At 40.4% G+C, this 13,153-nt stretch overlaps 1 protein-coding gene across 2 annotated transcripts in view; it reads right to left on the reverse strand.

The window, feature by feature from the left end:
* The window catches only part of SPDL1 (spindle apparatus coiled-coil protein 1), a 424,110-nt gene that overhangs the window by 176,040 nt on the left and 234,917 nt on the right, over nt 1–13,153 (reverse strand). For both annotated transcript variants that reach the window (XM_078653377.1, XM_078653378.1), the window contains exon 6: nt 3,974–4,072. In XM_078653377.1, coding sequence (XP_078509503.1) covers nt 3,974–4,072 — 99 coding nt within the window. The remainder of the gene's footprint in view (nt 1–3,973; nt 4,073–13,153) is intronic.

The following is a 13,153-nucleotide window of genomic DNA, read 5'->3' on the forward strand; positions in this document are numbered from 1 at the left end:
TTTGACGAGCAAGGACAAAAATGATGCAATAATGGATTTCTTTCAATTGACTTCAGACTTCATGCATTTCCACATACGAGTGGGTTTTCTGCTCCGCATAGGCTGGAACTAGGAAGTCTTTTTTAAGACTGTATCACTAATACAGGGATGCAGGAGGTGTGTTATATTTTCACCTTTGCAAACCTACAAAAATATGTTGATTGTGCAGTGGAGAAATCTTTAAACTCATCCAATCTCAACTTAGGCTCACACAAACCTTCAACTACTGTATAGTCTGAACTTCGGAGAGCGTTTGCAGTTATTGAGATCCACATAGGAGGACCTCTGCAGAAGACAGGCCTTCATTATAAGCTTGCTGGACTTAGTGGGTTAACACAAGGGTTCTGAGTTAATTCCATGTGGGGAATCAAAGCAAAGTCTCATGGTGCCCCAGGACTGCTAGATACCCAGGCAAAGCCAGCAGGTCTGACATTATTAATGTACTCTTACAATGTGTTAGGTGCAGTGTGGGCTTTGTATTTTAGGATTAGGGTTTGCTGGTGCGCAGACCATTAGAGGTGCCTCAAGCATTGGAGGTTCATGGTACATTTAGGAGGTTAGATTTGCGAGGCCAGTCTTTAGTGTGTGTGTGACTTTTATGCTGTGAGGTCGCTGAGAGGGTTCCGCCTAGGTTTTTTCAGCTGACTTTTTGAATACATTTCTACAATGAAGCTAAGTTTAGTAGTGAGTGTAATAAAGTATTTTTCCTTTTGATAATAAAAAGCACTGGCAAAGTAGCAATGTATTAAATGTGGTTTGTAGTGTTGCACTGTGTCAAGTCTCTAGGCCACAACCTTGGACTGCTCTGCCTAGTAACCCTGGGAGTCCAGTGCTAAAAAGGAGTACTTGGTTCCCAGTTTGGGGGTTAAGGGGCCATAGGACACAATTGAAGAAAGACCCCATTTGTTATATCTGGGGTCCAGTACACCTTTACAGGCATGTGACCATTAGACCTGGATTCCCTACAGATTATATATTCCATCTTAAAGAAACACATCCATTGTTCGAGAGTGTATATAATGAAACCTTTTTTACTATTTCACTATGGTCTGTGGTATATTTAAAGGTAGTCAGAAAACTATTTTCATAATGCTTTCATGGACCTTTTTATTTTTCTTACTTATCCATTCATTCCGGGAAATCTTGGGGGAGGGGCGGTGTCAAAGTTTTAGCCAGAGTTCTTGTGTTTTTTATTTAGCATTTTAAACATTATCAAAAACACTTGCACTGGCCTAATGTTTACAGAAAGCAAAACAGTCACTATACATACATACATACATACATATATTTGTAATTGTAGGACACAACAATAAAGTAGACACTAAAACAAGGTGAGCAGACTGCTCAAAACTAGACATCTTTAAAAGTAGGCTGGACTGAAACAATGTCGATTTGATTACTAAAATATATTCCAAACCGACTCCCCAGCAACTAAAACAGGCCATCAGTAAAACATGCACATTTAGGTTTAATAAGTGCAAATTTTAGCAGATTAAAGGATTTTTTTTTAAAACACAACCTGTTAAGTGGTGGAGGGGGAGGTGAGGTGTAAGAGCTAGATGACTTAAGTGCATCCTGTAACCAGAGTAACCCATTATAGCAAATTAGCTTTGCCTTAATCCCATTAATGTGTGTATGTGTTAATTCAGTCAGAAGAAAAACGTTTCGCCCCAAAAAAAAAATTAAAGTTGGGATCTGCATCCTCTCTTTGCTCTCTCCATCCCAAACACCACTCTACTGAATTTTTATTTTTTTGTGTGATGCAACATTATGTATAAATCTAATACTAATTCAATTCACATCCTATGGTGAGCAAGGTAACCAAAGCTCCCCCCCACTCCCAAATGAACTGCTAATGATAACCGATTGCATTTGCGATGGCCCACTGGTGGTAGCACATCATAGATACCATCAAACAAGGTGCTTAATGCCCCTACAACACAGAATGCTAGATTTAATTTAGGCAGTATTCATCAGGCTCAAAGCATGGACAGATTGTGCACAAGACTAGAGTTTAGTGAAAGATTGATGAATCCAGAGACTGCTTCAGCAAAAGGCCTCACTTTTGGTCAGTCCTGTGAGTAACACCCATACTCTCAACAACCAATCGACATGGCTCTTAACTAGGTCCAATAGTCGCTAGGTAAAAAGCCAGGCAGATCTCCAATTAAGCACCCCTCTTCAAGGCTGTGCCCAGTGATCTATGGGTGAAGGTCATACAGTCAATCACAAAGATCACCACATCTTCCTTCCCCCTCGACTCAAATTTAGCCTTTAGCTACAATTAGCAAATTCTGGACCTATTGCTTAAACTTTGGCCTGATTCCATAGCGGTCTGCTCCTGCCGCCACATCAGCCCCACTGATGTTATGGATAGTGTAATTTTAGGTTTCATTTGTGACATGTTACTGAGTAACACATTGATTGGGATGGAAGAAGAGAGCTATGGCTGGATTGCTCTCTTATAACTACCTAATTCGACAATATTTAATGTAATGAGCTGCAACCAAAAATGTGCTTCAAATAGGTTTAAGGAAATTTCTATCTTTACAGCTATTCTTTTTTAAACGTATATTCGATCTTCTAAGTAAGACGAAGAAACATTTTCAGTGATTTTTTGGTTTCAGTTATATACTTTTGGAGCAGCTAACGCAAGAACGTCAACCCTTTCCCTCAGACCCAGATGCACTAGACCCCGGGTCATAGCAACCTTTGAACATGTTCTGCACTCAACCTCTAGTACCTTCAAAAACCACTCAACACAGAACTTATGTTGAGTGCTACAGTCTCTGGGTGCTTGCTATGACATTGGACTATGTACTGGGCCTACTGTTTATGGTCTCATTGGCCCGTTAAGCACTGTAAGGCTTACAATTTTTCATTTGTTATAAAACAAATAACACTTCTGTATCCAAGATGGCAATGCCTTTCAATTCTGGGATTATGGTTCAGCTGTACTCTATAGGGTCGGAGTCCCTATTTGGACAAGTGAATCTTTCAACTTTTGCTTTCATTTCAATTCTGGGACAAGGTCTGTCTTTGTGTAATCCGCTTACATTCTTATTGTGGTCAGGGTATAAAAGTAGTCGAAGAGTCATTACTTAGCAGCTGCAACAAAATGTAAAATTAGGTCACGCAGATCAGTCCGGAACCTACAGAAATTTAAACTGTCAGCAGGAAATGAGAGCTTCTTCATCCAATCACATTGTAGGGATTTCCCACATTTTTCATCTGCAAGAACTCGAATAATTTGCAAATTAACAAGCCAAACATACAGGACATTAACCCTTCAAAGCCTGCCTTTCAGTTATGTACATATCTCAAAAGCTCCACAATAGTTTTAGAACTAACAATAAAAAATTCCATCTCTGTGCCAGTTTCAAAATGTTTAGCAGTTTTTGCAGTAGTGGACAGCAAAAATCTATTTCCTATGAAAGTCTCAACCATAACTACCGAGGTCTTCTTGCCAGCTCAGACCATCTCATAAAGCCAGCAACAGTGAATTTTGTTAGTATCTTTCTGTAAGCCTGGTTAACAAAGAATGTAATCTCTAGATTCTTACGCCCAATGTCATAAGTATACATCAACGTAACATATCCCTTTTAATAGAGTACAGGGTTGATGTTAAGGGCAAATGCCTGCTGCACATTACATTATGCGTCAATGATGAACTCCACTGGACTCTATTTATATTAAGGCAGCCTCTGGGTAATAACTATCCACAGTACTTCTGGGTCTCAAAACCAGTGCTACATCAGAACTAATAACGGAAAAGGGTTGAAAAGAAAAGATACAGACTAGTGCAAGTAGTATTAAATAAAATATAGCACTCTGATTCATCATTGAAAAGACAGGCGTGGCAGTTTAAATATAAAACAGCAGGTGTGATAGTTAATCATAATACTGTGCAGAAAGAATTATTAAATTGGAGTACCTCTGAAAATAATGAATTTCCTTTGCTGCTTGGATCCTGGGCCTGCCGAAGTGCGAGGTCTAGTTGTACTTGAAGCTCCTGATTTGTTTCTCTGGCTTTCTGTAATGATACAATAAAAAGAGTGGTTGGTTTAGATGATATGGTTCAGTAATGTACTGTTTATCCCACAGTACAAGTTGGGTCAAATCTATAATTTATTCACAACCACTAATTTCTTAGTGGGCAGGAATGACTCTTGCAAAAACAGTTGGACAGAATGCAGAAAAATGTCATACATTCACCCCAGTACAGAGATCTGGGCCTAAAACCATTGTTTTTTGCTCACCATGCCATTTCAGTTTGAACCTAGCCATATGAAAATCAGTCTTGATCCTGTGCCCCATGGGAACAGTCCAGCCCGAACTGCCAAGCCAGGTCCTCCCTGGACTGGAAACAAGCATCCTCGGACCGGTTTCGGGTTTTCAGGAATGTCTCTTCACACAATCTTGAACACTCTAGCCTGTTTGGCCAAATTTACCCCAGTGTCAATTAAATAGGTGGAGGGGTTTATTAAGTCTATCAAATCAGGATCTCTCTATGATCCTTGTCCACTTCCGTGCTAAAACAGACTCTAGAGCCTATAGCAATTATTCGGACTAGCATCTTCAACTCTATGTTTATGATTGGACTCTTCCCTACTATCTGAAAGAGGGCTTCAATCCTTCCTCTTCTAAAGAAACCACATTTGGATCCAGAGGATCCAACCAACCACCGCCCAATCTCCAGGCTACCATTCCCAGCAAAATTCATTAAGAAAAATTATTAGCTCCGTTTATTCAGGAAACCCACCTGGTAGATCCAACTCATTTCAGGTTCAGACCTTAACACAGTACCAAGGCCGCTCTAATTAAAGCCACCGATGAGTTAAAAACCATCTTGGATAAGGGAGGTAGCACAGCCCTGGGCTTTCTAGACTTATCAGCGACTTTAGTTACTGTATACCATATCATATTGCTCCAACGTCTCAAAACATTGGGCATAAAAAGTACAGCTCTGGAACTCTTGAAAGATTTTGTGAAGGGAAGGGAACACACAGTGATGTCGGACAGCTTCATCTGTAACATCTTTTCCCTTCCTTATGGGGTCACGCAAGGGTCTTCACTTAGTCCCACACTTTTTAATTTCTACACCACAGATCTAGCCACCCTAATCCAATCATTTGGCTTTTCTCTTAACTCCTACGCAGACCACACACAAATTGTGTCAGCCTTTAACGATGTAAACCATACAAGCTCTTAGCTACATAATTGCATGAGAGAAATTGGTGCTCAGATGGGGGATCATTGCCTAACACTAAACTCGGACAAAACAGCGATCATCTTCTTTGGGATCAGCACTGAATTTTGGACCACCACTACCTGGCCCTCTCCTACCACCAACTACGAAAGCTAAAAGTCTAGTAGTGATAATCGATAAACTGTTCAATTAAACAAGTCAATGCTGCCCTCACCTCCTCCTTTAACACCCTTAGAATAATTAAAAAGATTCTTCCATATATTCCCACCAACAACAAGGAAAACCGTAATCTAAATGTTAGCGTTATCTAACATAGATTACTGTAACGGACTGTTTATCAGTCTTCAAGAACAATAGGTGAAAAAACTGCAAGTCTTGCAAAATGTTGCTGCCAGTGCCAAATTACTCCTAGGCCTCCCCAAACATCACTCGGTCACTCAAGCAATCAGGGACCTCCACTGGCTGACGTTTATGAACTGTATAAAATTCAAAGCTCTGTGTATAACATAAATCCCTGCACAATACTGGCCCTGAACTTCTAAAACAGGCCTTCTCCTGGTATGAACCCAGCAGAAACCTTCGATCAAGAGGAAGAGAAAAGGTTATTGCCTGCAGATTTACTAAAGCAAAATGGGGAGGAAGCAGTTTTATCTCAGGAGCTACTAAGCACTGAAATCTTTTACTGAAAAATATCAGGTCTGCTCCTTTGCTACTTGCTTTCAGAAAACTCCTGAAATCCTGGCTCTTTAATAATTAGCATACTCACAGTCTCCCTTATGGGCCTGCTGAGTCAGCACCAAGACACAGGGTAAACAAGTTCTTTGAAACTTTTCAACATAACATAAAGGTGAGATAAGGACCAAACGAAGGAGCAAGGCAGCTTTCTTAAAGGATTTCAGCAGCACAGAAATCACAATTTCACAAAATAACACAAACTGTAATTTGCAAAGAAAAATTAACAAGACTGAGCAAGGACAGAGGAACCATCTTCAATAATAGCAATAATTTGTGGGAGGAAAAATGGAGTTGCAGGGTTAGGCAGTTGTGTGCTCTAGAGAGGAATGGAGGTTATGTGATCAAAGCATCATAGCTGAGTAAAGAAAAATTCTATAAGGAAATGCCACAGCAAAAAATATTCCTTTGAAGGAAAGGATGATGTGAGTCAAGTGCTGGTGAGATGGTGGTAGATCTGAAATGATCAAGAGAGCGCGTCACTTGCTTTGGCTTTTGCCATATCATGTCTTAAGAACATTCAGCGTCTGAGATCTTTGGTCCACGCAAGATTTACATTTCTCCAGTAGCTAAATAAGAGTTGAGGTTTGGATGCTTTCTGCATCAGGCAGGCCAGTTAAAATCAGATTCTGCCCTTTATAATATATGAGCATATACTTTTAAGTTCAGAATTATTTAGGCATTATACCCGAAAGATGCAGTATTGACTATTTATTTATTTTTTATTTTGAGAGTTTTATATAGCGCGGACCAGATCTTTACAGATATCAGAGCGCTTTACAGTGCATACAAAACAGGCCATTAGATATGGCGAAATTGTAGGTAATAAGTGGGGTGGGGAAGGCATAGGAGTGAGCATAATAAAAACAGTTACATCAATAACGCAAGGGGTACAAATAAGTGAAAGCATAGATCGTCAGGTAAATCAAAAACATAAGTACCACAAATAATCGATGATATCCTTCAGAAGGATGCTAGTCTCTCTTCTTAAAGTGTTAGAAGTCATTAACAAATATGTGATGGTCCATTTTAAGAAAAGAGACCATCACTACAACAACAGATGTTGTTTGGGACTCAATAGAGATGTTTGGCTAGTTCCAGCTAGGATATTAGAGCAATGATTCCCATTGACAAAGAAATATTTAGGAAAAAATAGCACATAACTTTTCTATTAGTTCAGATTAAAGGGACTTTCCACAATCAATGACTCCAATTTATGTAGCAGCCTTCAGTTGGAGAATATTGTTAAAAGACCATCTTTCATGTAGGCATTAGCCACATTAAGACACCATCAAGATTGCCATAGGATCCTCATACTGAACTGCATGTTAAGAAAAATACAGAACGTGGAAGGTTTTTCCCTTGGCAGGTTCTATGCATTTGCCTCCAATATTCACTGCCTATTATTGGTAACAAAGTAGGAATACAGAACAATGCCTTGTAGCCCACGTAGTGTCACAAATGTGCCCATTTCTACCACAGGTGATTACATGTAAGCCCCACAACGGAAGCAAGAGAGAGATCAGCGAGATGGCAACTGAAAGAAGGTGTGTACACAAATGCAGGAAGGGTGCAATTGAGTGAGTGAGAATGAAAGCAAAATAGGTAGTATAAAGGAAAGACAAAAGTAAAGCATTGGATAAACATAACTCTCCATTACCGACATCTTCACCTTCTTCAAACCCTGTTAAAAGAGCCATTTTGAAACAACTTTTAGGAAATGTTAAATAATAAATTGTATTTAAAAAAACAGATAAGCATAATGAAAATGCAGAGTCTACGGTTTTCAGGCTGATAGCTAGAGATCACCTGTAGCACCTTTTAAGCTAGGGAGCCATCTTGGAACTATTTAGAGTTAACAGAATGCCCAGTTTTCCCTAACACATGTTGGAATAAAAGGAAAGACAAGTTGTGCATATAATTAAGATACCATAATAAACAACTGATAACACTGGTAAGTAGCCCTTCTTTTCCTTCCATGGGATATTTATCAGTACTTAGGATCGGGTTGTATGACGATGCAACACAGGCATTTACTACGGATGCTTTTAGCACACTTCTTTTACAAAGCATGTATTTACCACGCATTTGCCTTTACCATGAATACCTTCACCATGTAGGTAAGTATAAATAAGTGAATATATATAATTTTTGGGGTGGGGAGACTTCTCCATACCCCCATTTAATAAAAATAAAAAATAAACTATTATTATTAGGGCGAACCACTAGAACCCCCCTTTATTAATTACCCATCCCACCTGATGCCCCTACCATCCCCAAACCCCTAAAATACCCATATCACCATCTACCCCTTAAACCCCAAAATACCCTTACCACCCAATCCCCAAAACCAACCATAAAAATACCCTTACCACCATATGACCTTACCCACTCCTAAACCTAAACACACCTTTACCACCCTATACCCACTTCTACACCCTAAAATACCATTACCACCCGTTACCCCTACCCGTCCCATAAACCCCAAGCCATATAAACCATATAAACCTTTACCACTCTATACCCCTACTCACCGCTAAACCCTAAAATACCTTTACCACCATATACCCTTACCGTTCCCTACACCATAAAAATTCCCTTACCACCCAATACAACTACCCTGCCCTAAACCCTAAAAATACCCTTCCAACCCAATACCCTTACCTACCCTTGCACCTAAAAACACCCTAACAACCAGATACCTTTACCCACTCCTAAACACTAAAAAAAACCTTCCCGTCCAGTTTCCCTACCAACGTCCAAACTCTAAAAATACAATACCATCCTATAGCCCTACCCACCTCTAGACCGGATACCTTTTACCATATATACTTCTACCCACCCCTAATCCCTATATCTTTACCACCCTATAGCCTACCCACCCCTAGACCTTAAAAACACCCTTACAAACCAACACCCACCCCTAAACCCAAACACTACCCTTGCCTACCCCTAAACCTGAAAAATACCATTACCACCATATAGCCTACACATCCCTAAACCCTTAAATGCGTGTATATCATATATTTATATATGTATATACAAATACGTATATTACAAACAAAAAAACAAAGGTTGCAAGTCAGTTATAATTAGAGCTCATTATAATATTCACACACTGTAGGAAGCTGGCACAGAGTCCAGTGGATCCCCAAAGGTTTACAGAGGTTAAAGTAGACAATACCTTACTCATTATTTGTGGTAGTGTGGGCGAGCAGTAAGGTTTTATCAGAGGGCAGTGTTAAGTATTTATTGTACACACTAAGGCAAAAAATGATTTCAAACACTCTAAGACTGAACTCTGCCCAATTGTTTTGTATAAAGACTATTCAGTTTTATTTTATTTCTAGAACCAAGCAAGGCCTGGCACAGATAAGGGTAATAGTACTTTGCAAGAATAATGCAGTTGAATGCAATTGGGTTGGTTACAGGGCAGCCAAGTGTTCATAAACAGTTGAAATTACTATACAGTTACTTTGTGAGTAGTTTGTTGGATTACTTTTTTTACACAGTACCGAGATGCCACACTGGGACATTTCCTGGATAAATGTAAGTAGTAATGTACTTTGTTGTCAAAACACACTTGTATGAATTTTCATAGAATTTTCAACTCCACATTTAGAACTTTTTTCCCAGAAAAGCAGTCAATGCAATCCTATGGGAGGAAATGAAGTTATCGGTTTACAGGTAAGTACTTGGTTTGGGGAGTTGGGTTTCTGGGGTTAGAACAAGGGTTCCTGCAGGGTCAAGGATGCACTTCAAGAGCACCCTCAGTGGCACTAGGGCGGCAGGTGCAGAGTGCTATGGCCCAATGTTATCCACTGGAGAATATGGGCCTCCGGTTGGTGGCTGCTCACGAGCAGGCCACAAGGTTGTGGGAGCAAAGCTCCTAGGGTTTAGCTCAGGGCAGGGGGCAGGAGTGCATGGTTTCTAGACCCTGAGAGTGGGAAGCTCTCGACCCAGGGGTCAAGAAACATGTCTGGGGGTGGCAGCTGGCGAGCAGCCAGGACACTAGAGTTAGGTAGTTTTCCATGGGGCATCTCGATGCCCTCTGAGTGCACTGTTCATTTAATCCCACACTGGCATCAGTGTGGGTTTAATGTGCTGAGAAGTGTGATACCAAACTTCCCAGATTTCAGTAAAGCCATTATGGTGCTGTGAAGTCCGTAATGACAAACTCCCAGACCATATAATCTTTATGGCTTTACTGTACTTGCAATGTCTAAGAAAAGACTTCAACCCTGTAGGGGTACGGGGCTCATGCATCTGTAACCTCATCAGTGGCATGGTGCACCCAACTAGAAAGGTGGCTGAGCTATGCCATAGGCAGTGAATTGTAGGAATGGCACACAGGGATGTGTGTCATGTTGACTTCACTTTTCTCTCCACCAAAACACGCAGCCTGTGATGGCAGTGTGTGTTAAGGTACAGGATCTGTAAGGGTGGCACAATAAGTGATGCAGCCCTCAGAAGCCTTCTCTGGTCACACGGCCCTTGGTACCTAGGGTACCTTTTACAAGGGACTTCCATGTGGCCAGAGAGGCGGCAATTAGTGGGTACACAGTACAGATTTAGGAAAAGAAAATAGGCCCTGGATACCTGGTTCACAGAAACTCAGGGCAAACACATTAATGAGCATCAATATCAGGCAAAAAGTGGAGGGCAACCATGCAAAAAGGGGCACTTTCTCCCCCCCCCCCACAAAATATATTATATATATATATATTATATATATATATAAAAATCACAAATCCGTACGATATAACGCACACTCGGAAGTCACGGGTTTTCTGCAAAACACGTTTATTTTCTTAGAACCGCTACGCGTTCCGAGACAAGCCTGTCTCTTGATCAAGAGATCAAGAGACAGGCTTGTCTCGAAACGCGTACTTGATCAAGAGACAGGCTTGTCTCGGAACGCGTAGCGGTTCTAAGAAAATAAATTTGTTTTACAGTATCCCGTGACTTCCGAGTGTGCGTTATATCATACGGATTTGTGATTTAGGACAATTTAACCAGCTTGGGTTCTGTCGGCTGAACGCACCACCTGACTAGAGAGCGGATCCCGGAAGAACCCTTTTACGATTGAAAATATATATCTATCTATATCTTATCTATTTCTTATCTATCTATATCTATATATATCTATATCTATATCTATATATATATATATATATATCTATATATATATATATCTATATATATATCTATATATATATATCTATATATATATATATATATATATCTATATCTATATCTATATCTATATATATATCTATATCTATATATATATATATATATATATATACACATATTTACCTTAAATAGACCTACTATGTGTTGTAAAGGCTGTGTACCTTAGAATAGTAGTCCTAGCAGTACCTACCACAGGAACAGGGTAATCAGTGAGAAATGGAATACAAATGGGGAATAGAACACCGAATTTCACTTTTTAAATAAAGCGTTACCCAGAAATGATTCTGTAGCAGCGGTTCCTCTTCAGCAGCGAAGGGTCAGTCCTACATTTGAGATTCGTAGGGATCTCCCAGCATTATAGTGATCGCCTTAAACTTGGACTGTGTCGTCCTGTGAACTTGTTTCCATTGTCTGACCAGTACTTACTGGACGGGTCTCCTTCAGAGCTTGCAACAGGGAATAATGCATATGTAAGAGGACCTCAGGCCCAGCAGGAATTTGTAGTGCATGACCTTCACCGTCTGCTTGACAGAGAAGGTCTTTGCCAAAGATTGAAGTTTTCGTAGCTTTTTTTCACTTGTGTGTCCAGTAACGCGCTCAAGAAGGGCAGTTTTGTGTGAGGCTTTGTGCGTGTCGAACCATTTGTCGAACCATTTGCCTCTTCCTTTGATGGAGCTTTGATTAGCCAGTCATCGAAATACGGGTATACTAAATGACTCGAGTACTAGATACTTGGTAAACATCAGAGGTCCTGACTGCACGATTGGTAGCACCTTGAATTGGTAGTGCTGTCCCACAACTCCAAAGCAAATATATTTACAGTGAATGAAGTGTATTGGGATGTAACACTATGCATTCTAAAGATCCAAGGACGTCAAGTAGGCCATTTTTGTAGAGCATCATGGGGACTTCTTGGAGAGTCATCATGAGGAAGGTCTGTTTTTGAGGAATTTTTTGAGTTTCCTAAGGTCTATGATAAGCCTTCAATGACTGATCTTTTTTTATTGGGAAGAATCATTAATTAATTCCTGGATTCCTTTGGGCCTCCTATTGTAGCTCCTTCAAATGAAGAGGTTCTTTTTTTGGTGAGCAGACAGGTGGGTTTTGAATAAACTCCCAGGTAGGAGCGGCGTGAACAATCTACCTCATTGATCAGTCTGTTATGGACTTCTATTTGGGGGGCAAAAAGAGGGAAATTCAAGCTCCTGCATGCTGAGGTGTGGATGCAATTAGGGGGGCAATTGTGAGAAGTCAAGCACGTTTTTGACTGTACTGGGAGAGCGATTGGGAGGCGCTCCTTTTCCACCCAGATTATCTGCCATACCCTTGTATATTGTTTTTGTTGTGTGTATAACCCTGCTCGTAACCTGGTTCTGTCAGTGGGTGATCTTGGCGGTATGAATATCAGTAGTAATTGAAACCTTTGTAGGACTGAGGTCTATTTGGGCCAAGAAATTTGGGGAAGTTTGTACAGCTTCCAGGGATTTCAATGTATTAGTATCCATTTTGATATGCCGTAAGGCATCATCACCATGCTTGCCAAACGAAGTGACTCCATCAAAGGGCATGTCTTGGCTTGGACTTCACAATGGAACGAAGTGAAGTGGATTAGAGCCAACTACTCAAGTCAGCTGGCAAAAATGTGCGCTAGACACATTGATAGCGGCATCAATAAAGGCCGCTGAAGTTATGGCATCTTCTTTAACGTTTTTTGCAACTGAAGTGAATCAGTGGATAGATGTCAAGCCGCATTTGATGATCATAATGGCCTAAATCTACTAAAACATATGTAGCTTCCATCAATGTGGCCATCATGGATCCAACTCTACGACCCAAATTATCTATGTGCCTGTCATCCTTATCTGGAGGTGCAGAGGAAAAATTTAATGGATTTTTTGATCAGCGCTGAGCTGCAGACACTATGATAGAATCCGGTTTAGGGCAGACCATAATTCAGGCCAGGGCTATATCTGAAGT

Source organism: Lissotriton helveticus, chromosome 7, assembly GCF_964261635.1.
Source record: "Lissotriton helveticus chromosome 7, aLisHel1.1, whole genome shotgun sequence".
NCBI lineage: Eukaryota > Metazoa > Chordata > Amphibia > Caudata > Salamandridae > Lissotriton > Lissotriton helveticus.